A 27,821-nucleotide genomic window follows, 5' to 3' on the forward strand; every position below is an offset into this window, starting at 1 on the left:
TTTAAAACCCTGTTCTAGGTCTGCTAGAATTTCTTTTCCTGCTTAAGACACAAATGGTGATACTTAAAATCAGACTGACAGTTATCACAGCGCCAACCACTAACACCACCAAAATAGAAATGCTGAGTCTGGACTTAGGGGGATTTTTATCAGGACTAGAACCTGGAGGAATTTCATCAGGCATGTAATCTGCTTGAGGAACAAACAAAGCTGCTTGTGCAATGTTAGATACCTTTGATGTCAAATTGCTTTTATCCACACTTTGAATGGCAATGAATATGTGGGTTGCATTTTCTTCTGAGATATTTCCTCGTTTGAATGTAAAGGTTTCCTTGGAGTTGGCCTCTTTTGGTAACAGATCAGTAGTGTTTACTTGCAGAGCATTATCAAAATTATCCCTTAGATCCAGGATACTTCCGCTTATTCTTATGATATACTTTCGAACTAAGAAAAAAAAAGTTACATATAGTTTAGAAACTAGACCATACCATATTAAATTTCTTTTTTTTTCTTTTTTTGCTGTACGCGGGCCTCTCACCGCTGTGGCCTCTCCCATTGCGGAGCACAGGCTCCGGACGCTCAGGCCCAGCGGCCATGGCTCACCGGCCCAGCCACTCCGCGGCATGTGGTATCCTCGCGTACCGGGGCACAAACCCGCGTCCCCTGCATCGGCAGGCGGACTCCCAACCACTGCGACACCAGGGAAGCCCTAAATTTCTTTTTATTCATTCTCCTCAAAGATGTCATTTAGTCATGCCAAGCTTATACTCATATCCAGAGCCTTATTTATTTTTCCATAAAAGCTGAATTCTGATTTTTAAACTCTGCCAAATGCTACCTTCTTTATGAAAAGTGATAGCAGATTAAAATACTTCACATTTGATGATTCAAAAATGAGACTGTAAAATTAATACTTTGCTGAGCTATTAATTATAAATTGTTTTCCTCTGACACAACCTTACACCTTTGCTTTTGCAACAAGCAACTTTCACTTAATCAACACTACATAACACTTCGTCCTTACCTTTTCCGACATCAAAATCATCTCCTGGTGCTGTCCATGTTAGACTGATCTCATCGTCATCTGATGTGGCCTCAAGGTCTGTGATTTGACTTGGTGGGAAGACGTCAGTCACGGAGGAAAGACTTGGAACATTTGAAACCACAAATGCACCTCCAGATGCTGTTCTGGTGAAACTCTCCAAGTTTGTCTGAGTGTTCTCATCAATTTCAGGTCTTGGTGGATTCCCTTCAATGTTCCCTGCATTAAAAATTCCTGGTATTTAATGGGCAAATCTGCACTAATATTTTCAGAACTCAACAAATTGTATTTCCTATCCCACATCTTTCCCTTTTTTTCCCATATACACAGTTACATTTTACTAATTTTGGTGACAAAGTCATAAGCATGCAATTGGTGGAAGAATTCTTTCATTAGTATCCTGACCAGAGTATTGTAGGGTAGAACTGGATAAATAAATTGCTTTGGCATTAAGGCTGCACTGAATGGGAATATTGTTATATAATTCAACATATGCCTTAAAAAAAAAGGAAATGCTTTATTTCTCAAATTATCTTCAAGATGGGAATAAATCTGGGGAATTACTACTGGTTCCCTCCCAACCACTTGTGCCAGGTTCCTTACTTCCTCCCTGTTGCAAGTGTTAGGGAATAATACTTCGGGTTATATTCCAGTTGCCAACAGAAAGCCCCTAAAATTCACAAGCGACAAAACAAAGGAAAGCTAACAAAAATGCATTTTTAATCCTTATCATCACCTTCCTCTACACATTTTTCCTTTTGACTCAGTAAAAACTTTCCAAATAAATGTTTACTCACATATCTTTTAACAGCATATGTAATCGGAATGATAAATTCTACCACTGGTTTGTACTTAGTTACATAACCTATTAGCCTATTTGCTTCATCCTGAACTGAAAATGTGGCATATTATTGTTGATATAGGTAAGATGCTCCAAACTACTATAATAATGGGTGACATTTATCAAGATGCCAGACACTGTACCAAACCTTACGTTAATTTGGAGGCACACTGTAGTATGACTGAGAACTTCATTCCAGAGATAGGAAAAGCTATACACTGAAGTTGTAAAATATTTGCAGCCTTAATCATATCAACTCACAATTATTCAAGCCGTCACTGGGTTTCAGTGACGGCTTGAATAATATTATGAGGTACTCACCATCCACTACCCAGCCTGGTATATATGCAGCTCTATTCAGTGGGTGCCTTAAGTTTCGCGTGACAGCATTTTCTCCTCCATGAGCCCGTACTTTCAAGCTATATCTGCCATTTTCTTTATACGTTGTAAAATATCTGGAGTAGACGCCATCATTCTTAAAAGAATCAGCACCTTATTATAGAAGTGAAGGAATAAATTACTATTGTAAAGAAAAAGAGAAATTTATGCATTTTCTAAACCAAGCATATGGGCTTTATAAGCATATTGGCTTGATTGGGCTCCCTATTCTGTGATTGACCCCTTGGGGAATATTTCCATTTTGCTCTGCCAACTAGTATCGTGTTGAATTGATATCCTTGTGTTACTTTGTGTGTGTGTGTGTGTGTGTGTGTGTGTGTGTGTGTGTGTATACACACAAGGATCCCCACTAAAGAAAAATTGTCTTTGCATAAGATTTAATTATCACTCCAGTCACCTACAAATTACCTATTTTGACTTATATTCAAGCACTCCTTTTTATTTTTTTAATTTCTTTTATTTATTTATTTATTTTGCGGTACGCGGGCCTCTCACTGCTGTGGCCTCTCCCATTGCGGAGCAAAGGCTCCGGACGCGCAGGCCCAGCGGCCATGGCTCAAGGGCCCAGCTTTCTGCAGCATGTGGGATCTTCCCGGACCAGGGCACGAACCCATGTCCCCTGCATCGGCAGGCGGACTCTCAACCACTGTGCCACCAGGGAAGCCCCACTCCTTTTTATTTTTATTTTATTTTTTTATGTCAAGATTTCCTTAGCTAATTTATAAATTTTAAAAGATTTTTTTTACATCTTTATTGGAGTATAATTGCTTTACAATGTTGTGTTAGTTTCCACTATATAAAAAAGTGAATCAGCTATATGTATACATATGTCCCATATCCCTTCCCTCTTGTGCCTCCCTCCCATCCTCCCTATCCCACCCCTCTAGGTGGTCACAAAGCACCGAGTTGATCTCCCTGTGCTATGCGACTGCTTCCCACTAGCTATCTGTTTTACATTTGGTAGTGTATATATGTCCATGCTACTCTCTCACTTCATCCCAGCTTACCCTTCCCCCTGCCTGTGTCCTCTAGTCCATTCTCTACATCTGCATCTTTATTCCTGTCCTGCTCCTAGGTTTTTCAGAACCATTTTTTTTCCTTTAGATTCCATATATATGTGTTAGCATACGGTATTTGTTTTTCTCTTTCTGACTTACTTCACTCTGTATGACAGACTCTAGGTCCATCCACCTCACTACAAATAACTCAATTTTGTTTCTTTTTATGGCTGAGTAATATTCCATTGTATATATGTGCCACATCTTCTTTATCCATTCATCTGTCGATGGACACTTAGGTTGCTTCCATGTCCTGGCTATCGTAAATAGAGCTGCAATGAACATTTTGGTACATGACTCTTTTTGAATTATGGTTTTCTCAGGGCATATGCCCAGTAGTGGGATTGCTGGGTCATATGGTAGTTCTATTTGTAGTCAAACACATTTTTGAAGGCTGTTTTTCACTTTTGAAGTTAGTGGGTTAAGTGAACATTTTCTCAGCTGATGAAAATAGAATTGGTAAAACATGTCCATTAGCATATTGGTAGTATGCAACAAGAACTTTAAAGATTTATAACCTAAACCCTAGTAAATCCACATCTGGGAATCTTTCTAAAGAAACCATCTTAAATACCAAAAAATGTGCCCCCAAGTCTCTTTATACGAAGATATTCATCATAGAATTATTTATAATAGTGAAAACTGTACATAACTTTAATGGAAAATGACTAAGTAAATGATAATTAATAAAATGATGTCTTCCCATATCACTTTGTATATGCATCTGCTATGGACTATATCATATGATATAGTTAATGCATTTTTGCCAGTCTACTCCTTTTTTGTGTCCCCACTGTGCCTAGCACATTGTGAATGCTCAGTGAATATTTGCTGAATAAATGAACAAATGAATGTTGACACAAATGAAATCGTGTCAGTTGCTTCTTATCAATTGGTTAAAATTAATAGATGTTATATTCTTTTAAGTGCAGTAGTCCTATGTTTTCCTCTAAGAGTTTTATAGTGTCTGGCCTTACATTTAGGTCTTTAATCCATTTTGAGTTTATTTTTGTATATGGTGTTAGGAAGTATTCTAATATTCTTTTACATGTAGCTGTCCAGTTTCCCAGCACCACTTATTGAAGAGGCTGTCCTTTCTCCATTGTATATTATTGCCTCCTTTGTCAAAGATAAGGTGACCATATGTGCGTGGGTTTCTCTCTAGGCTCTCCTTTTTATTTTTAATCCTTACCTCTTACACTATGATGCATTAACTTTCTGGTCTAACAGTGGAAAACCCATCTACTATTAGAATAAACATTTGGGGGAGCTCAGGAATACTGTATCATAAGGATATTTCTTCATATCACCGGTACTAGAGTTATTTGTTAAATTGCAATCACATTTCTCAGGGAGGTTATGACTCTAGGAGAGAGGTTCTTAAAATGAGGTCCTTGGACCAACAGCATCTGCATTTCTCTGGATCATATTAGGAATGCAAATTTCTTAATTTGCACTCCTAGGGAAGGCTCCAACATTCATATTCTGTTTTAACAAGCCCTTCAGGTGATTCCCTTTCATGCTGAAGTTTGAGATCCCCTGCTGTAAGTCATTGTTAATCACCAATACCTTCTTAGGTAAAGGTGTTCCCAATTAGTTAAGTAGTCATTGGGTTTCATCTGAGAAATGAAACAAGATACACGAGTTTTAATGTAGCATGGAAGGGGTTGGGGAAAAGGAACGAGTCACCAGACAGTTTAGGAAAATATTGTCCTATTAGATGAAGACACTGAGGTGAACCAAGGAACAATTTTGCCTTCTAAATTTTTCACAGGGCCAACCCTAGTTGATGGTAGGATTATAAATTGACTGATTTAATTACATTGAAAAGAAGTTGATAGAAAATCCTGACAATTTAGAAGTTTACTGATGCAGTAATTTCTTTACTAAATGACCTCTCAAAAGAAGTTTCAGTTCCCAGAATAATTCAGAGTCTGGGAAAAAGGTCTTTAAGTACCACTCACCCACATAGACCAAGGAGATAGAGCATGACCAACACTCTATTTTGTTTTCTCCCAGTCAGATCTGGTATCTGATGATGCTCCAGTGATGTTCCCTCCTCTGTTATGGCAGATCTGCCTTCCCTTGTGCCTCAGTTCCCGAGAGTATATGTGAACTTTTATCTAGCTGTTGGGAATTACTCTTGCCTGTCACCCTCTCCCTGCCAAGGGCCCAAATTCTACTTAATTCCATACTACTGCTTGAGTTTCACAGTCTCTCACCAGCCTTTCTTGATTATATGCCCCTAAGAAACACTTATTCAGAATTCTTCATTCAGTCCTCAATCTCTCCAATGAGACTTTCCTATCTGTTGGTAAACATTGGTTGTCTAGATGACAAACAATAATGACAGTAAATAAAATGCATTGAGTGTTTACCATGTGTAAGACACTTGCAAATCACTTTGTAGATGTTACCTGGATAGAATTTCATGCTGGTCCAGCTGTTCTTCCAAAATCTGCATCAGTTCTTCTGGTGCCTATCTCTCTGCCCCACACATATCCTGAGTTATGAAAATATAGGCTTGTTCAGAGAAACCTGTGAATTACCTGCACCGTTATCCAAAAGTTCCAAAACTTCTATTTTCCCAGTATTCGATTCAATGAAAGCAGTCACATTGGCTCCAAGAATGGGTATATACCCTTGTAGAATTTCTGCATAAACAATCATTGGGCTGGGGAAGCTGTTTGTGTCTTTATTCATTTTAGCATTCACCGTGATTGGAGGCACAGAAGAATTTGCCGCTTGAGAATTTACTGTTATAGTTAATGTCTCTGAGTTTCTTTTTGCTTGAAGACTGTAAGTCCAAGCACCCACCTAAAAATTCAATGGAAATGGAGTAAGTGTCCAAGAGCAAGTTATTTTCTGTTTCCATTATCTAACTCTAAAATAAATTGTATAAGTGTGTTGCAGAATAAACAGGGTTTTGAGAGTTTTGAGGGTTTTGAGGGTAAAATGATGAGAATTGAGGCAGTTTGGATAGGACATCCTGACTATTGTCATTCCTGGTGTCCAAAATTTATGAAATCTCGGTAAAAATAAGCTTTGGAAAGTTTGCCTTGACCTTACCCTTTGATCTCAAAGTCCACAGATTCTATGATCTGGTAGTACTAAGAAATGACTCTGTAGCTAACTACACAGCAAGCTGCACAGACTCTTACTACATTGCCTCCTCAAAGTTATTCTTAGCCTACCTAATTTTTTCCCTTCTCTTCCTTCCTCCTAATGCATAAGTTCTTTCTTTTTCCTATCACCAAAAGTTTCAGGACCATACAGGCATAGAAAGTACATTCTATTTTATCTTAATTTTGAAATGATACAAGTATTGGCACCCATATTTATGATATTAAACAATGTATTTTCACCTGTAAAATAAATTTGCGAGGAAGTCCAAAAGTTGTTTACCTTTGCAGTTCCTGGAATACTGAGATAGGCCATTTTGGAAGCTGAATCCACTGAGAAATTTCCCACTGATTTTCCAGTGGGATCCAAGAGAGAAATAACAGGAAGCTGTTGGTTCCATGTGATGAGAAAGAATGTGTCCTTTCCCACAGTGCTATCGATTATTACAGTGCCGTTCATCCAGCCATTACTGTCGAGTTTTAATCCCTTACTTTCAAGCTGTTTAAATATATCAAAAAATTAATGACTGGAGAAGAGAGTAATTTTATGCTTTTTTCTTTTTTACATATTTTTAAATTTCTGCCCTGAGAACAAACTTAAATATGGCATACCACCTTAGGCTTGTGATCTCTCTGAAAGCTGATTGGGATGTGACTGTTGTCAGTCAGAAAGTGTGGAAATATAGGGACTGAGGACAGCACAGGGTATAATAAAAGCATTAGAGCAGGAGAATGGGGTTTACAGCTGGAGATACGGCCCTGTTATTATTTTCCCAGTTGTTTTGGCAAACACCCACCCTAGGATTTAGCATTAAAGGGTACACCTACCTCTGAGAAGATTAGCTGTGTGTGTGTGTGTGTGTGTGTGTGTGTGTGTGTGTGTGTTGCCCTCAGTTTACCATTTTCTTGATAACCTAAAATAAAATAATGCTGGTGGCTAGAGTGTTTGAGTAGAGGAGACACAGTAAGTGGTGGAGTTCAAGAGAGAAAATCAGAACTAGCAAATAATGAGACAAACATTTAGGGATATTTTTCTGATGTGAAATCTTGAAATAATTTTTCACACACTATAGAGCATTAACATTGGACAGTAATCATGCCCAACAAGAGTGGAAAGAGGGGAAACTGATGTCTATGAAGGATGAAATCCTGAGGAGAGAAGAAGTGAAAGATAGGACCTTTCTCTAAGAGGGGCTTAAAGGAAAGTTTTTCAAGTCTTTGTGGACAACTCTCAGTCAAGGAGAGTTTATCCACTGACCAAGAAGGTGCTTCCTTCATATGTGTCATTTCAGGAATGATGGGAAATCTCACTTCTACTCCATCACAGTCCTAAACCACAGATACCTTCACACCAACACTGGTAGAAGGATATGAATTCTACCATTGAAACACAATGGCCATGACAAATATCTTAGTCCTATGTTAAATGGACCTGTCTTTGAGTGGACAAAATATTATTGAGTTAAATTTGAATGTAAATAACTTTTTAAGCCTCCCCATCAGGAAAGTCTAGGAAGGTTATAAGGCCTTGCCTACATAGTAGTATTATGGCAAAATAACGAATTAAAGAGAGGGATGCAACCTTTTCTCTGTATTCCAGCTCCACCGTCCAAATCCAAGTTTCCATCCACTCAGATAGCATACCTCTACCTTGTCACTATTTTCTCCCAAGATTTACCCATCATGTATGTCAATCCAGATTAACCTTTCAAAAATTTGTTTTCTTTTTGTTATTTCTCTATTTAAGAACCTATAGGCATTTCAAGTGAGGGGAACAAAACTTTACTCCTCCCCCTTTCATACTGTTTAAAAAGTCCATCCCCTTGAGCACCTCCTGCATGCAAATGTCTCATTTGCAGCTGATTTCCCAATTTCTGCTCTTATATTTTAAAGTTCTTTTGGTATATTCCACTCTGATATACCATCATCCACACAGAACAAGCATAAAATTTTATCCTCAAAATTAGTTCTCTCACCTTATTTGTCAATTTTAGACAATTGTGTCATCATTCTCTGTCAACAAGACTGAAACCCTCCTAAACGAGTTTTATTCTCCTTCAGTTTATTCTTTGTACACTGCCAAGCTAGATATCAGACCAGTTTTTTTTTTTTTTTTTTTTGGGTATGCGGGCCTCCCCCTGCTGCGGCCTCTCCCGTTGCGGAGCACAGGCTCCGGACGTGCAGGCCCAGCGGCCATGGCTCACGGGCCCAGCCGCTCCGTGGCATGTGGGATCCTCCCAGACCGGGGCGCGAACCCGGTTCCCCTGCATCGGCAGGCGGACGCGCAACCACTGCGCCACCAGGGAAGCCCCAGACCAGTTTTTAATTTGGGTTCAGGCTGAACTGCAAACCAGATCTCCAAACCAATCTGCAATATTATCCTAACCTTACATCCTATACTTCTGTCCTCCTAATTGTTGGAGAGTAGAGGAAAATAGGTTTAGATGAATATGTCAAGTTTTAAAGTAGGCAATGAGGTGAATTGGAAGATGGAAGATGGATGACTTGGCATAAAGTGACATGATATAGACTTTGTGGGAATGGATGTGGAGAGAAACAGAATTTTGTAAATTATATTTTGAAGGAAACAGGCTCTGTTAACATTTTTCGTAGGGTATGAACAAAGAAGAATCAATTTACTCCAAGTTTTTAAATGTAAGTAACAGAAAGTGGTGGTGTTATTGAAACACAGAAGAGAAATGGAGTTGAGGCAAACAAAGAGAAGAGAGGTGAATAACATAAAAAGACAGTGAAAAAAGTGCTTTAAGAGGTAAGTGAAGCCCTAGACTTGTAGATATGCTCTGATTATTCACTCTCTTTCTCCTGACAAATTTATTTCCAAGATGTAATCCTTCCATTTCCTAACCACATTCTTGAGTTCATTTATCTAAGTTAAATATATTTCATAGCAGTGAAGGTTGGGTAAATCTTGGAAGCAGGAGGTTTTTTTAATGCATTCATAGAAAAACAGATGCTATACTATTGGACAAAGTCTATTTTTGGTGGTAAATTTAACAGCATTAGGTTTTGATGTTATCCCTTGACCAAACCCCATGGGAAAAGGAAAAAAAATACACCTGCTATTTCACTACTTCAATACTTAATTTGGTCATATCTAAAGGATAATTTCTATTTCAGATTGATTTTTTAAATTAAAATTTTATTTGAGAAAGATATAGAACTCAAAACTTATAACAACCAAATTATTTTTCTTGGTTATGGCTAAATGCAGACATAAAAACCCAAGGACTGGGAACTCTGACCTGAAGAGACTTCTGGGAGGCATCGGTGTTTCCTGATGCAAGGGCCGCGAAAGCATCAATGAGGCCATTGTTCTGGGCTTCATCTGTAGCAAAAAGATGTTCTCCTCCTAAGGTGTAAATACATTAACTCGGTTGCTTTCCAGAAAATAATATTTTCACATTTTAGTGATTAATTAGATATCGGGTAAACAAAGCCATAGTTTCAGTTTGTATTGTTAAAATAGACCAAAATCAGATAGGTGTAATGCTTAACTCTGAAATGTTAACTTAAAAATGTCATAACTGGGAGGTAAGCTACCTTTAAACCCCACTTATAGAAATCTTCCTGGCTTAAATGCATGAAATAATCAAAGAATATGAAAGATGTTACAATTTCATGTACTAAAGCTCACAGAGTTCACATAACCTTTTAGGAGAATTATTCACTTTAATTATCATTTAAGATACAGTTCTAACAATGTAAGCTTTCAGGTTTTCCAGCCAGAGTGGGTCAGAATCAGAAAATTAGAAAAGTTAAAGAGCTTTCATATTGAGATATTCTGACAATAGTTAGCAATGAGGAGATAAAAAAATGGTAAACAATAGAGACAAGTCCAAAAAAGGCACTACTTTGGGGGGAATACTTGGGACAGAAATATTTTACAATGGCCGTAAAAGTACTTTGAAATGATGGGAGTTTGTACAATTAAGCATTAAAGAGCAAGTATATATTTGGTAACATTAGAGGTCAATTCAGTGCAATAATTGATATTCATAATGTTACAAATTGTGTTCTCTACTATGTTTACGAAGACACTGAAAACATGTAGTCCATTTTCATTACATGTCTCTGTATCTAAGATAATAGCTTTTGTATATTTAATCAGAAACCTTGTTATTATATTTATGCAGCCTGAGCCATTCCTTAACCTCCAGTCTAGACTCTGGTCTCATGTATTTCCCACTGTCTTGCAACGTGCCTTGCACTGTCATCCCAACATGATTTTTTTCCCTCTCATCCCCTTTTCCTCCAGTAAACATCTTTCCAACATCTTGTTCAAGGCCAAGCTCAAAAGTCACCTCATCTCTCATGCCTTCTTTCCCTGACTCTATTCAGCCCTGGGAGAATCAATGGCTCCCTCTGGTCACATAGTGCTTGACTCCTATGTATGTCTCCTGTTACGGAAGAATGTTATCTGATTATGCTATCTGATTATTAGTTTTATTTGTCTCTCCAGCCAGCATGACTGTGAGCACCTTGAGATCAGGTCTGGTTTAACTCTGGTCCCAGGCTCCTAGCACAGCACCTGCACAGCAGGAGCTTAAGAGAAGTTGTCTGTCAGCCTCTACATTTATGCATTGTTATCAAAGGACTAGAATGTATGTCATATTTTACCTGTTACTTTGCTCATCTCTATGACTGCTTGATCGGCATTTGGTCCCAGAGCAATAAGATGAATGATGGCCCCACTTTGTTTCACTTTATCAATACAGGTCTTTGCAGAGCTATCCTCCCCATCAGTCAGTAGCACTATTTCAGATCCATCTGTTTGGAAGTAAGCGTTTCTAATTGCCTACAAATAGAATCAGAGCATTATTACAGGTGTTCCTAGGTCAAAAGGACATCGAAAATAAAGTGTGCAGAAAAGAGGAGATAGCTTCTTTTTTAAAATCATAGGATCTGCAGTCAACAACTGCTAGGGGAACTTAAACATGACTTTATTTTCTGTCCACCTGCTGTAGGGAATGTTTGCTCAGATTAAGTTGTGTGGGAGCAGGGGTGTGGAAAATCCTACTTGGGTTAAATGACTATGACATCTCAGTCTGGGGAACTCAGGACAACTAGACACCAAAAATATAATGGCAGAATGTGGCATTAAATATTTTTCTGTTTTCTTTGACCAGCGTGTCCTCTGACAGGCCTTCGATGTATCAAGTCTGTTGTATATGCAGCTAGATGCATTGAGTTTACCTCAACATTTTTGAAAAAGTTAATTACTCCAAATTAGGGAACCCTCAGTATGCTTATAAAGAAAAGATATGGGGGCTTCCCTGGCGGCGCAGTGGTTGAGAGTCTGCCTGCCGATGCAGGGGACACGGGTTCGTGCCCCGGTCCGGGAAGATCGCACATGCCGCGAAGCGGCTAGGCACGTGAGCCATGGCTGCTGAGCCTGCGCATCCGGAGCCTGTGCTCCGCAACAGGAGAGGCCACAACAGTGAGAGGCCCGCGTACCGCAAAAACAAATAAAAAATATATATATATATAATTTTGATTTTACCTCTAATAGTCACAAGCACAAAACTAAGCATATTGGTGGTGTAAGAGAATACATGACTTATTGAGATTGTGTTCTATTTGTGGCTTGAACCAACTGAGAGTTTTGAATCTAGACACCTGTAAGAAAGGATAAAGAGAATTTATCCCAGGATAGCAACCGTATTTCATCTTTGACAGCTTTATTGGTAATGGCTTCTTGACACCATTTTGAGAAATTGAGTCCAGTCCAAGAGGGAAAAAATGACAGGTTATCAGTGGCTTTCATGAACTTGGCAGTGGAGGTGTGTGTAGATTTACAAAGGAGGGTTTAGAATGTAGAAATTCTTAATAATGCTGGTGTCAGGGGACAAAGGGACCAGTCTTATTTCAAATTTTGCATGTTTTGAGGCAAAGAATGACTATTATATACGTTTTATAATATATGTGAAATATGGTGTGATGTGCAGGAACCAAACTAAAATATAGGAAATGCGTTGATACATTATAGCATTTATACAGCATCCCCACGACATTCCCCCTACACATTTGAGAGCAAATGAAGTTTCAGACATTAAGCAGAGTTCTCTGTCCTTCACATCTCCCTTTCTTGTATTAGTTTATTCACTGAACACTTGCAGTGTGTTATTCACTGTACTGGTTTCTGGGGATTCAGCAGGAACTACATGGTTTTTGCATTCATGGAAAGAATTAAATTTAAAGAAATTTATTGAGATTTGGGTGATAAGCTGAGGAAATATAGAGAAGAGTGACAAAAACACAACTAATATATTCAGTAAAGAGAAACAATATTATAGTGCTACCATTTACTGAAATTTGCTAAGTGTTAAATGTGTTTTACACATTGTGTAATTTAATCCAACTCTGAACTCCCAACCTGTCCCTAGATTACTACCCTACTACCACTCTTACTCCCTACATTTTATTTTAAATTGGGCAACCAGAGTCATCTTCCTAAAACATGAATTAATTATCAGTCTCTGATACTTGAAAGCCTTCTGTTGTGTTTAAAATACAAACCTCTTATATTTTTTGAGGGTTTGAAGGATCTAACCATTGTCTACCTGGCAATCATATTTCATACCCCTTCATTTGCCAAATTCCAGTGCAATAGCTTCTATCATTTCTTAGAATAATTTAGTTCTTTTCACCTCTTTCGCAAGGGACTTTGCCCTTTTCTTTCCGCCTGAACCACTGGCTCCTTCTCATCCTTCAAATCTTAGCTTAGGGCTTTCCTGGTGGCGCAGTGGTTGAGAGTCTGCCTGCCGATGCAGGGGACGCGGGTTCGTGCCCCGGTCCGGGAAGATCCCGCATGCCGCGGAGCGGCTGGGTCCGTGAGCCATGGCCGCTAAGCCTGCGCGTCCGGAGCCTGCGCTCCGCAACAGGAGAGGCCACAACAGTGAGAGGCCCACATACCGCAAAAAAAAAAAAAAAAAAAAAAAAAAAAATCTTAGCTTAAACATCACCCTTCAGAAAGTGCCTCAATGGCCTCTCTACCTAAGGTAGGCTGTGCCCCTCTTTTCCCTGTTACTTACTCACATTACCTTTGTTTGGTCCCTTCACAACACTATCTCCACAACCTTCAATTATTGTTTTTTAAAAAATTAATTGATTGATTTATCTATATATTATCTGTTCCCCACTGAATTAACATGCAAGATTTGCTTCTTACATAAATAAATATGTGTTGAATTAATTAAAATATTTTATGTTTACTCCCAGCTCCCTACAATATGTTGAATAAATTAAACATGAACAATCCTACGTGCTAGCTTTCATTACCCTATTGATGAGGTAATTGAAGGCTAGTGAGGTGAAGAGTCATGCTTAGGGTCAGAAAGCTAATAAGTGATCATTGGAGTTTGAACCCAGACTTCATGTTAGAAAGCTATGCTAAAATGCTATTCTATTTATAAAAGAGGGATATTCAATAGAGTTGGGAGTAGGAGGAAAAGCTACATAAAGGAGCAAGGATTTTGAAGAATTGGTACAATTTTAACATGCAAAGATGGAAAAGAAGCATTTTAGGCAGAGGAATTACATGGGCAAATATATGGAGGCTGTTAGTACATAGTGGGCTTGGAGAACAATGTGTACAGTAAGTTGGTTGGAGCATAGAGCATTGGGAAGGGAGAACTGAGAAAAAACTGGCGAGAGAAGTGAGGGCAGGTTTATCAGAGGCTGAAAAGCTTTTAAATAACATCAGATTGAGAAATTCAGACTTAATTTTATAGACTGTGAGGGGACAGGATTTCTAAGCAGGAAAATGACACAAATGATATTAATTGTGAGCTCAAGATGACCATTTGTATAAAAATAAGATTCATAATAATAATTGTGAATTATATGTTCACTATGTAATATAATAAATATTGTTCTAGGTATGAACATGTATCATTTTGCTCATAATAATCCTATGAGATAGGCATTCTTATTTTCCTATATTTTATAGATAAGGCATTGAGAATCCAAAGAGACTGAAAACTTTGCCTAGATCACATGGCTTGTAAGTAGCAGAGCCAGTACTCTGATGTCAAAACTCATGTTCTGACCAGTATTCCTTACCCTAAGTATGACTAACAGTTCCTGCTACATCTGGAACTTTGACAGATAAACATTAGTCTCCCTAACTGAACGTCACAGAAACTAAAATGAAGATTGGCCTGAAGTGGAATCATACCATCTGACTTGCTTCTTTGCCTTAAAATTTGATGACTCTTGCTGCTCAAGAACTCTTATTTATTTAATTAACATTAATTGAGCATTGACTACTGCATGGTAATAAGACAAAGTCTCTGACTTCATTGGGCTTATACTCCAGTGGAATTTTAATAGTCATTTATTTACCCATTACTTTACTCATTGATTTACTGATCCATTAAAATATGGACAAGTGATTTTTTTCTATGTGATTAGTTCTCTGCTTCTTAGAATTAGTTATGTTAAAATTAGGGAGCAAATATGTGAAGCAGCACTTAACATAAAAATGTCCTAATTATAAACAAACTATATTTGAAGAACAATTTTCACCTCAAGTCCTGATTGAATTCCACTGCAGATGGAAGTTCCTCCACTAGCAACTGTAGGTAAACTCTTCAAGATCTTTCTTCTTTCATTGCTGCTTATTATTTGGATTAGATTACTTTTGATGTAGGCAGTACTATCAAAGTGCACCATCCCCACCCAGGATCCATTTTCAACGGTCTGCAGCAGGAAATGTTTTGCTGCTTGATTCATTCGATTTAGGCGATTAGAATTCTGAATAAAAAAGGTTAGGAAAAACAACCAAGTAATTTTTGACTGGAAAATAATAGCAGATCACATAAAATGAGTGAATAGAATTTGTTTTTAAAGATTTTATGTCAATAGTAGTTGATGTTATTAAAGAAAACAATTTTTTCAATTGATAAAATTAAAAAATACAGTTTTATTATGTAATACATATGTATAGTATAGTAAGGAACCCAGGCTTTTAACCAGAGCTGATTCTTGGCTTCTAAGAACCTAAATTAGAGGTGTAGAGTAGGGTGGGCATTGGGCTGGAACTGGGGGGGTGATGACATCTTAGAGACTGCTTAATTACTCCTGGGATCCTCTGTTCCAGTTGTATCAAGATGAAACTACTCCCCAGGTCCCACAGTTTCAAACCAGACTATCATGGACTCCAGCTAGAAACTGAAATCTCTCCATCCACTGGCCACCAGACTACCCAAAAGATGAAACTTACTCTAAATTCTGAGAGACCCCATTCCTACCCCACCCATTTCCTCTTCTGCTCCTAACCTCTCCCCACCACATTTCCACTAGGGATTAACTGGAATTGGTTCGTTGGTAACCCGTTAGGACTCATATCCTTATTTCCTAGGTGAATACCCAGGATATATACCTTTCCATGCGTTTGTCTTTTTTCAGTCCCTCAATACCAATTGACCTGTGGTACTTCTTCCTAACACATGCCCAAATTTCCCTCTGAACTCCCCGGAACCAAATCATGGTGAAGAACTTTTTCTACATCCCCATCTTAGCAGGTTTTCTCTACCACTTTGCTTTACCTTTAAGCGTGACTCTGCCTGCACCCTGTGTAGGGGAGGCTGCTCATCTTCTTCCAATTAAGAACCTCATCTCTCCCCAGCGACACTTCCTAGAACACTTCTGTGTGCTGGTATCTACCACTCTGATGCTCTTTCAGAAACCCTGTGCTATTGTGGATTATTTCACCCAGCTGTATCATCCTCTGCCCTTTCCACTACCACCCAACCCCCATTTGTTGAATACATTATTCCTGATCTTCAGCATGCTCTGTTCTGCCTCAAATGTGCCATCCTTCTGGGTACCTTATCACATTACATCTGCTCATTTGTAGTCCATTCATTTCAACAATTATTTATTGAGTGCCTACATGTGATAAGCCCTATTCTAGACAAAAGGGATACAAAGATGAATAAGACTGCTTCAAGTCCTAGGGGACCTGGTTCCTAGAGAACATGATTTCAAGTCCTAGAGGAGTTCACAGTATAGTAGGAGAGAAATGTGTAATTTCAATATAATATATAGTAAAAGAGGTTTGTACAGGTCATTGTGGAAGATCTGCTGAAGGGCCCTTAGCCCAGCCTGGAAGACCAGCCCACGTCCTGGACAAAGTGGGTACCTACATCAAATTTTGAAGGGTAAGGTAAGTATGAGTTAACTCAGTGATGCAGAAGAGAGAGAATTTTGTCTCTTCAACTATGAACTGTTCAAGGATATGGATCTCTATTCCTAAAGCCTTGTACAATGCCTAGTACCATTCACTTAATGAGGGTAGAAGGAATGAATGGCTGAATCTGGACCTATCTTCTTTATGGTGATGCTTTTTGTCTGTGTCTTTGAGCATAAGGAGGTCATTCATATAGGTGATGCAAATAAGATAAAGCCATGTTAAGAATTCTCCTGGTTGATCTTTCACTCTCTCCTCATGCCTGTCAAGTATTTACAGTAGATAGAGGGAGCAAGGTTAGGAAACTTTTACATATTTCAGTCTCTAGTTCTGATCTTCTAACAAAAGCTTTACTAAAGGACCTAAAAGTCCTCCTCCATAAACTCTCCATTTTCTGGAAAAAAAACAGAGATTCTTGGATTAGGTCCTTCTAACTCTATTGCCATCCTTCTCTTTCATTATAATGTTCATTGCCCCTCTTGAGGTCAAGATCACAGGAAGTGATGGTACTTATGCCACCGTGCAGTTTAGAAGAATCCAGGTGCACGTAGCAGTCAGAGTGTTCTTAAGCATTCAGTCACTGCCCTGTCCCTACATCCAGGAAAAATGGGTGTATGAACTTACTGCCATGCTTCCAGACTTATCAAGGACAAAGCAAACGATTCTTTCACTGATCTTTAGCAATGAGAAGACAGGCGGAGGGGGTGGTGCCACCATAACCACTGTGTTTCTAAAATCCTCAGAATTGCTGATCACCTCCCATGTGCTTCTGAAATTGCACATTTTGTTTTGTACACTTGGAGCTTCACGGTTATGGTTTTTTTCATTACAAAATTCAGCGACCTAAAAGGTTAACAAAATGAAAAGAAATTTTATATATGATGCATTTTGTTTTATATGATGCATTTCAAAACTCAACTACAAATCTGATAAGTATTAAAAACCTCTTCTCTAAAAATGTTGTTTATTGATTGAAATATGATTCAGGGAGGAAACATATAATAGTAAGGCAGATTTTCAATAATAATAATAGGTGACACTAGATGAGTGCTTACTATGTGCCAGCCAATGTTCAAAGAACTCTATAATAATACATCTAATCCCTGAACAGATATTTTATAAACATGATGACAAGTCCTCTGATTATAAATATACAGTCTGAAGTAATGATTGATATACTTACAGATCCAATACCTTGCATAAACATTATGGATGTCTTTTCAGTTTGATATTTATCAGGGAAGAACTGACAATCTTTTTGATACAGTTTTGTCTTGGAATCAATTTTGCATTTATTAGTTACACAGCTGTTTCCTTGACACTTATACACTCTGTTTATACCAGTAATGCCTGTGGAACACCTGAAAATGTGTGACAGTTAGTCTTTGAGGCAACCTAATCATTAAAATTTTTATAAAACCTTAAGTGGTCTTCTTATCAAGGTTTTCAATAATGATCTTTATCAAGGTTTTTATTCTTATTTGAATACCACATACATCCTATTTTGACAGCAAAGTTTCAGGGTTCCTACCAGAGCACTTATCTGTTTTTCAAGAAATTTTTAAGGGAAATTTTAAGTAGGATCTCCTGTCTATGTGAAGGGTGAGTTCTCTTCTGGAATTATACTTATACTAGTGGCTGTAGGCTCTCCTTTTCCAAACATCTCTCCTACTAGCCTTGTGATGGTAAATGCACTGCAGGCATCTGGAAAAGTCATCTTATGAAATCATTTACTCTTGGTACCACTTTAGCCTGAGGCTGTTTGTATATTTCTTATTCAAAGAAATTATCTTCAAGAGAATGAAATGTCGCATAGCTACAAGTATTTTGATTATTCAAGGAATATTTTTATCCAAAGTGAAATATGGCTAGAAGGAAAGACTGGGATACTGCCAAGGACAGTAAAGAATAGTAGAGGGATTTTAGACATATGTTTTATTGCATGGAATTTGCCATAAGTGGTAGTGATTGTAACAAATATTCTGGAATGTGAATGTAGCTCATCTTTTCAGTATATTCCAGTTCAAATTAAAGAAGCAAAGACTAGATTTTATTTAGTAATTTAGGGAGTCTTCTAAATATGTCTGTGCCTCTATTGCCCCAAAACTCAGCAAACATAATGGTGTTATCTATGTTAACAACCATGATGAATATTATGCATAGACTTAGACATTTAGGGGAATATGATATAAACAAATGTAATCACATAATAGTCTTTAAAATACTCGTCCTAGGGCCTCCCTGGTGGCGCAGTGGTTGAGAGTCCGCCTGCCGATGCAGGGGATGCGGGTTCGTGCCCCGGTCTGGGAGGATCCCACATGCCGCGGAGCGGCTGGGCCCGTGAGCCATGGCCGCTGAGCCTGCGTGTCTAGAGCCTGTGCTCCGCAATGGGAGAGGCCATAACAGTGAGAGGCCCGCGTACCGAATAAAAAAATATATATACTCATCCTAAAACCTGGTGCTATGGTGCTGAGGAAGGACCTTCACTGAAATTTGTACATTTTTGATAAGTCCCCACCCCCAGCAGGGCATCTAAGATTGATTAAGCTGCTGATGCCCAATTTTACATTGATTACCCCACCCATTCTGCTCTCTTGATCTCAGAATCAAGAGGATTGTCTATTATTAACTGTGATGTTAGATTTGTATTTTAACATGAACGTTATAAATCCCAGGAAATTTCTGTGTGGCTCTTTGAAGCTGGTTGATTTCCTACTCAGCCGCATTTACCACTACTTATTTTTTTCATTCTTTTGTAGAGTAAATAATTTTGACCTCCTAGCACATAGTACAACCCTTTACAGAGAGCACTAACTTCAGCAAAAATGAGTTCTGGCAGCTATGGTAGAGAGGTATAAAAATATGTCAACTTGACTACCAAATGCTCTTGAAGTTATGTGTATTTTAAATGAACAACCAGCTTCAGGACTTCCCTGGTGGCACAGTGGTTAAGACTCCGTGTTCCCAATGCAGGGTCCCTGGGTTCCAACCCTTGTCAGGTAACTAGATCCCACATGCATGCCGCAGCTAAGAGTTTGCCTGCCACAACTAAGGAGCCAGCAAGATGCAGCTAAGGAGCCCGCCTGCCGCAGCTAAGACCCAGCACAACCAAATAAATAAATAAGTTTTTTAAATAAATAAATAAATAAATGGACAACCAGCTTCTTTGAGATACATTTTCTTAAAAAACCAAAAAGCACTGTTTTGTGATATAACATCTGTTACCTGCATTGGGACAAAAATGAAAGAAAGGCTTTTGAAAGAAATCAGTCTAAGGAAAATGAGAAGTTACTGCCTGCAGTAATTTAAGACAGTTTAAATAGTCATACCTTGTTGCTTCAATTTTCTTTGTGTTAACGCTGTAGAAAGGCTCAGCATCATTGTACTCATCAAACACTCCCCAGCGGAGATGGGCCCACTCATGGACAAATAGTCTACCTGTGGGAAAATATTTCAAATACATGATTATATTTCAAGTGACATAATCCATCCCTCATATATTTTAAGAAAAATTTTAAAAATCCAGAATGTTTAGGCTTTAAATAACTAACATTTATATTTTTGTTTATAAAAAAGCATACTGAATTACATTTCATTTTATTAATTATATAGTTTTTAGCATATTATTTTTTATTCCACATTTGTTAAGTCAACGAAACATTTATTATGTGTATGCCATGGGCAGAACAGATTGAACTTTGAGTTTTGGTTCTTGGGGGGCAAAAAGTCTTAGATATTACAGTGGTTTTTGGCTCTACAAAACTCACTCCTACCAACAACATAAACATATGTATAACACATCTGTGGTATTAAAATTTCATGAAGGTACAATTAGTTTAAAAATGTCTATATATGCTCCGTAGGGGATTGGTAATGAAAGAAAAAGATTGACAAACACTGCTATAGACAAAATATAATTTGGGCGGGTGTCTAAATGAGGTGATTAATTTATAGTACTTAGCATGTATAAGCATTAATGAAATGAAAATAATTATTTTTAATTATATATATTCAGCACTATACTAGATTCTAGGAAATATACATATGAGTAAGATATAATCCTTGACTAGGATAAGGTTAGAGAGAGGGAGTCAGAATTAAAATTTTTCTTCCCTAAGAATTTCAGGGTGAATAGAAGAATAAAGAATTTCATCCTTGGAATGCAGGATGAAAAAATAAGTACATTTTTTGTTTTAGCAATATTAGGAAAAACTTCAGCGGAAATAGATATGGAGAAGTGGAAGCTGGAAATATACTCTGGTCCACTACAATGTGTGTTCCTCTAACTCAGATTACCTCGTGAGATCTGAAAATTGGAGGACAGTGTCAGTATTATGAAGAAGTCATGTTTCTTCTTTAAGTCCTTGCTACTCAAAATGTGTTCCTTGCACCAGCAGTGTCAGCATCACATGAGAGCTGACAAGAAATTCAGAATCTTGCGTCTACTCTAGACCTATTGACTCAGAATCTGCTTATTAACAAGAGCCCTAAATTATTCCTCTACACATTAAAGTTTGAAAACACTGTTTTTAGGTTCCTAGGCAAATGGGGCCAAATGAGTGAACATGAATTATATACATCCTGCAGTGTGGGAGGAAAAAGCTCTCATATCAGCTACAGTGATAGGAATTTGGTGAATTTTAAGAAAATTTAAATATGCCTGCACCTGTGGTTCCTTTTTTTAGAAGAGTCCACTCTCAGACTGGCTTTCTTTTTAGCTCATGACTGGTTGCCTGGCCCCCATGCCCTCCTCAGTTTGCTGAAAGAAGAGAATTCAGGTGCTCTGACCACACATACAAAAAGGTAACTATGTGAGGAGATGATATGTTAATTAGCTCAACTGTAGTAATCATTTCACTATGTACATGTATAGCAAATCATCATGTTGTACATCTTAATTTATATAATTTTTATTAAAAAAGCAACACCTCTGACTTAGAATTCCATTCCTATCTCAATCATTGTCTCAGTTCCTACTAGCCCTGTTCTCACTTCCAACAGCATTTCTGCTTGTGTGTGTGTGTGTGTGTGTGTGTGTGTGTGTGTGTGTGTGTGTGTATGTACTTTTAATATCTTCTGTGGAGGCAGCTTGCAGCCACACTGAACTGCTGCTTGGATGGTCCAAAAGATCTTTCCTGGGACCTATTGTTTTTGTTATCATTTTTATTACAAATTGCATAGATTTTGAGGAGTTTCTTCTTAATCTTATTTCCCCCCAAAGCCTTGTTGTTTTTAAGGCATTGTTTTGCAGAATGTGAGTTTTCCCACAAACACATGTATCACATTATGGCAGAAACACTTGTCTAAGAAGGAAAGGGGGGCAACTGTCAGTTATGGGATAAGGGCTGAAGTGAGGGGCATGGGAAAAGAAGAAGAACTCCGGTAGGGGCATTGGCTTTAGAAACTGAAGAAAATCTTCCTCTTCTAAGACAGATGGAAGTGGAGGGAAATGAAGGTGGACATGAGTTTGGAAGTAGAGTGGAAGAAGGTAGGGACCTCTGTTTTCTCAATCAAGGCATCCGTTAACTTATGAAGTGGAAAACACTGGCTAGTGATCTTAAGAAAAGTGGTAGAAGTTTAGAACAGCTGCTATGGGGAATGAGAAAGGGAGAGGAGAGAAGGCAAGTCCAATCATTGCTGAGTAGATTTGAGGACTTCACTGAGCTTGGAAAATGTGTTTTTTTTTAGGATACCAATTAGGTTTATAATTTTCTTTCACAATCTTGGAAACATATTAACAAGAGTCAAAAAAAATGACTGGCAATTCAGTACAGAGAATTGGCAAGTTGAATAAAACATAAGGCTAAGAATGGTGAGGGAGTTGTGCTATTTATACTTGTAGCTGACATGACTGACTTTGCTGGATATGTCAGGTAGAAAAGAAAGTATATCTAGAAGGGCACAAAGGATTAAAGGTGCCAAGTACAACAAGCATGATCAGACTAAAGTATGGGGGAGAGGTAAGATTGGGATGGGATAGGATGATGGAGCTTTTAAGATTGGGTCCAGGCAATGTTGAGGACTATGACTAGCTGACTGTTTGACAGAGATAAGAGACTTAATAAATGTTCGCTGAAGGGGCAGTGGAAGAGGAAGAAGTGGTTCTGGGGTGTGCAGATTCAGGAAGGCTTTCATTGAGTAGTGACGTATGAGTTGGACTCTCCTTTGACAATAATTTTCATTTTCGTCTGAAAAATATCGTGCTTTAGTTCATTTGAAACAATGATCTTAACTCTTAGATTGAACCAGATGAAATTGCCATTTTCATAGGTAAAAATGATCACTTATAGACAAGTTCATCGGGTTCAAAGAATGGATTGAATAATAGTATCAGCAACTAACAGCCTGTGAGCGTTTTCTCTTGACCAGGAACTGTCATCTTGGCCGTTTTCAGCTTGCCACGCATCTGCCTTCCATGGAGGTGGCAGGTGATTGATTAATATCCAGCAGTGGAGAACTGAAAAATTAAAACCTAAAAAGTTTTCCTAAAGCAAAACATTTACTATGGCCATCCCATGTTCAAATTTCTGTAGAGACCATACTGAGTACAATTACAAGGATGATCTAGTTTAATATTCCCAACATTTCTATAAGGTAGGAGCTCCTCTATTCACCATTTTTTAGGAAATAAGCACAGAGAGGCTGGGTCGCTTGTCCAAGGTCACCCATAGCTGTAGGGGAGTCAGGATTTGACCCTAGGGACTCTGGCTCCAAGGCTTGTACACTGAACATGGATATAAACTGCGTGTTGGAATCATGGCAAAATATTTGTTTTAACCCAAATTCCTACCTGATGGTCCAAATTCATTTTGTTTTTTTCCAAGTACAAAGTCGTGGGTGAAGTGAATGTATTCTCCTTTTTCTCCACAGGCTGTGAACTGCTTGGTGTATGGCTCATCTCTACCTGGGAGGGTAGGTGGTGAGACTAAAACATCAGCCTGAAAATGTTTAAAAAGGTGTTTAAAACATCAGAATAGGAATGATAACATTTGTGTGAAAAACTCTGAAATGATTAATTTAGGTCAAAATTGACAAGCAGCAGAGAAAATATTTTTAAGAGACAATTTTTGAGTCTTACATGTTTGTAACTTTCATGCTTTGGCCTCTTGTACTGAGTGATATTCTTCCATTTCTCTGGAATTAATATTGATACATTTTTGAAAAAAAATCTTTTTTCTGTGGCTTCAAACAGATAAGTAGATGCTGCAGTCACCATGTCCTATTATCATAGGAAAAAAGAGAAGTGAGGATGGCCAAGGGAGAGTAGACTAAATGAACAGGCATTCATCACAGGCAATTCTCACCTTTAGTCATTAATACAAAAAGCAACTGACTGGTGAGTAGGGTTTCTGATTCAACATTTGAAATCTGTCACCTGTCAGTCCAAAACTGTGGCTGAATTCTGCACATTTAACAGCTTTCAGTCTTCTATAATCCTACATCAAAAGGCTAATACTTATGTTTGGCATTAAAAGGAATTGTTTAATATGATAAAGGGCATGGACTTTGGAAGCATCTAGACTTGGTTCCAATACTAGCTTAATACTCTGGCTTAGACCTTGGCTAGTTTATATGACTGCTTTGAATCTCAGTCTCTTTGTCTCCTTAATATACTATTACAACCTATCTTTAAGGTTGCCACAAACATGAAATGAGTTATAAAGTACACATAGGCAGTCATAAAACTCAACTGATATCATTACTATTATAATTCCTAGTAGGGAACAGCCTTACCTGATGCAAGCTGAGGAAAACAGTTTATGGCGATGGCCTATAGAAGAGGTTTTCACTCTATTCTCTCCTCCCAGGAGAGGCAGCTGGGTTGGGAGCACAGCGAGTGGAGTAGTGGAAAAATTCATAGGAGAGGCAGAGCTTTTTGATCATAGGCAGAGCTTCTTGCTCTGCCATCAAGTTGAAAATAATATCATCTTATATTGTTTAGTATCCTGAACCTCAAAATGTTATGATTAATAGGAGAAATAGTTCCTCCGAAGAGCTTATTATCTAGTGGAGGAAATAGTTGGATGAAATGTTCTTTGGTACTCTATTCTGCATGATCAAATCCACTGAATAGCTGAGGAATACTCGGTGCTGGATGACGACGTCAACCTCTTCATGTTGCTGGCAACACCACAGTCTACAGTATTGTTTATGTCTAAGTAGATCCTCCTCTCAATTCTTCCTGACCTAACATTAAGACCACAATAAAATTATTCTTCTTCAGGAATTTCAGGACATTTTTTCCTGTTCTCTGGAAGATGGTCTAGTGTGCTCTTAGTGTATTGAAGAGATCATTAAACTGACAAGGCTCAGGGCAGGGATCAGCCAGAAGCCAGAGTGCAGAGAACTGAGACCCAGATGACCGGCTCTTGTTAGGAAAACGGCTTTAGAGAGCTACCAAAGTAGGTTGGAGGTTACTTCTCAATTGATGATAATTATATTTTTCCAAGTGTTCAGGCCAAAACCCATGAAGTTTTTTTTATGACTCCTACTTTCCCTCCACCCCTCCTCTACTCCACACACCTATCAACAAATTTCTCTATGACACTCTTAGAATTTGTCCAGAATCACACCACAGTAATGATCTCTACCACAATATCCCTGCTCCTATTCAACATTACTTCTCACCCTTGAAGCCTTCTGTGACTTCTATTTTTACCTCCTCCCCTCCCCTACCCCACACATCTAAACCATCAGCAAATTTGCCTATGATAACCTCACAGATAAAGAACATGTTCAGAATCACACCACATTAATGATCTCTACCACAATATCCCTGTTCCGAGTCACCAGCACTTCTCACTTGCACCAGCTCCCGACCCAGTGTCCCTCTGTACCTCTATGCTGCAACAGAGCTTATACAAGATAAGGGACAAAGGAAAGCCCTCTACAGTGTTTCCTCAAACTGCCGACAGAGTGACTCCAGAACAAGCGCAAGAGAACACACCTCTCTTCTTCTATGGATTCTGATTTCACTCAGAGTAAAAGCCCAAATCTTTCCGATGGTCTGGGCCCTGCTACCTCTCCACCTTCAGCTCTCCCCCACCCTTCTTCCTGCTCATTCACAGTTGTTTCCTTGGTCACATCAGACATGCTGTCACCTCCAAGCCACTGCACCTGCTGTTCCCTCCCCCAGGTTTTCACCTGGCTCTTCCAGGCCTCTGCCCAGATGTCACATCAACAGTGAGACCTTCTCTGACTACCCTGCATGAAACAGTAACCCACATTCTCTCCCTACCCCAGTCCCACCAACACTGCCTATCCCCCTTTGCTGATTTATTTTACTGCATAACAATTTACTACCATTGGCTTGCTCTACATTGACATGTTTTTATTATCTATATCATCTGAAAAGAATATATACTGCAGGAGATCGGGAGCTTTAAAAAATTTCACTGCTCTCTCTCCTGGCATGCCATAAGCAAGCATTCAGTAAATAACTGTTTAAAGAACAGACGAGTCCAAGCGATTGTCTTCCCAGTTCAGTTCACCCTGCTGCTGCTTCTCACCAGAAAGATGGGAGATAATTTCCCCTTTCGGTTCATAACATTTGATAGCAACGGACTTAAAACAAAGATTCTCTTTCTTTGATCCCCTTTTCTTTCCCTCCTGCAGTATGAAAAGAGATTGTGTTTGTCAAAATAAATGGCACGGGGACTATAAACATTCCCTGTACTCCAGACATTTTCTGAGGCTGAATTTAAGCAGTAAAGATGTACTGCAGTGAAGTTGTGTGCTGAGGACCACCCTGCAAACTGTGTTTGAGAGACATTAATGAGTTGCATGTAGGCCTGGAAATATGCTAAATATTCAGAAAACGTTATAGTATATCTGAAATAAAAGTAAACTTGCATCCAAAAAAAAGAACAGATAAGGCCAGTTGCTAATTTACAGATTAAGAAACAGGATCAGGGAGACCCCATGGCTTGTCTTTGGTCTTATGGTGAGACAGGGTAGAATGCTGTCTAGAACCTTCAATTTCCCCTGCCCATTGCAGCATTGTTTTTTACTTCACCATGCTGCTTTTGAACTTCCTAGAGTGCTGAGAAGTTTCCACTGCAATTATTAACAACTGTATATTTTTTCTCATCAATTCAAACAGAAGAAATCCCATTTCTTTCTTACCTTTATCTGTTCAATTAGTGTTTCATCTTCTGGCACAGCAGGGTCTATAGCAATGATAATGCCCTCATAGCCATTGTTATCCAGCCGAACAAAGGAAGTATTGGATCCCTGCAGCAGGTATAGGGCCAAGAGGAAGAAAAAATTTCTGAGTAACTCCATTATTCCTCTTGAGTTGTTCCTGGCCCCAATGTTGTTCAAGGAGCTTTTCTTTCACCTTTAATCTCTCTCTCTCTCTCTCTCTCTCTATATATATATACTCCTAAACATTGTCAACGTTGGCTGATTATGAGACATTGACTGTATAAAGGTCAACGTTACATATGTGGGAAAATATTTGGCTTCAGTTTACACAATCGTTTTATTGTATATTATTGTAAAAATGATGTGACTCATAGAAGAGTTCAGATCTTTTAATACAATACATTGCACATATTCCTTCGGGGACATATTTTCTATACTTTCTAATTCTAGCTAATTTCCTCTGTATAGACATATATTTTATATTTTCTGAAGAGTGCAATGTGAAAATAAATAAAATTTCATAATGATATTAATAGAAACAATACTGCTAATTTTGTTATTCAGTTTTACAGAGTGATTTAGTTATTTTTTCTAACAGTATAAATAATAGAAGAGAATGTAAGATTACTAAATGTAAATAATGCCAAATTAGGTAAGACGGCTTTGAAACCTCAATTAAATATTTTTAAGACATAAATTAAGGCAGATTCGATAAAGTTATTAGAGTAAATCTTCAAAAATCCTGTCCAGTAAAGAATGAATAGAATTTGTTTTTAATCAAGTATATCAAAAAAGAATGGTATGTGTTGGTTATTATTGAGGCAGAGTGAATCATATTAATAGTTAATATTTATTCAGTACTTACCAGGGCAGAGATTCTCTCACTTAATCCTCACTGCAACTCTGCAACATAAGTACGAATATTATCTTCATTTTATACTTGGGGAAACTGAGGCACACAGTTCCAGTAACTCACCAAGATTACATAGCTAGTAAATGG

At 38.3% G+C, this 27,821-nt stretch overlaps 1 protein-coding gene across 1 annotated transcript; it reads right to left on the bottom strand.

Moving 5' to 3' along the window:
* Nucleotides 1-26,959, bottom strand: CLCA4 (chloride channel accessory 4). Its single transcript, XM_007115970.3, has 14 exons — nt 26,801-26,959; nt 23,754-23,894; nt 23,466-23,613; nt 20,005-20,113; nt 17,859-18,036; nt 17,300-17,518; nt 15,010-15,237; nt 11,101-11,278; nt 9,726-9,832; nt 6,746-6,961; nt 5,890-6,157; nt 2,205-2,375; nt 1,025-1,261; nt 1-444 (listed from the first exon to the last, which is right to left on the bottom strand). The coding sequence occupies exons 1-14, from the start codon at nt 26,957-26,959 to the stop codon at nt 2-4; spliced, it is 2,802 nt and encodes a 933-aa protein (XP_007116032.2). The 3' UTR covers nt 1.
* Between the last annotated feature and the right edge of the window lie 862 nt (nt 26,960-27,821).

The sequence above is a fragment of the Physeter macrocephalus genome, chromosome 4 (genome assembly GCF_002837175.3).
Source record: "Physeter macrocephalus isolate SW-GA chromosome 4, ASM283717v5, whole genome shotgun sequence".
NCBI lineage: Eukaryota > Metazoa > Chordata > Mammalia > Artiodactyla > Physeteridae > Physeter > Physeter macrocephalus.

Bases quoted from the DNA above. Each gene is read 5' to 3' on its own strand.
- CLCA4 (XM_007115970.3), bottom strand. From the start codon at position 26,959: ATGGAGTTACTCAGAAATTTTTTCTTCCTCTTGGCCCTATACCTGCTG. The intron at 15,238-17,299 runs GTAAGTTCATAC...TTTTTTATTCAG, and splicing joins ATAAGTCTGGAAGCATGGCA to AATTCTAATCGCCTAAATCG. The intron at 6,158-6,745 runs GTAAACAACTTT...TTGAATTTTTAG, and splicing joins GTATTCCAGGAACTGCAAAG to GTGGGTGCTTGGACTTACAG.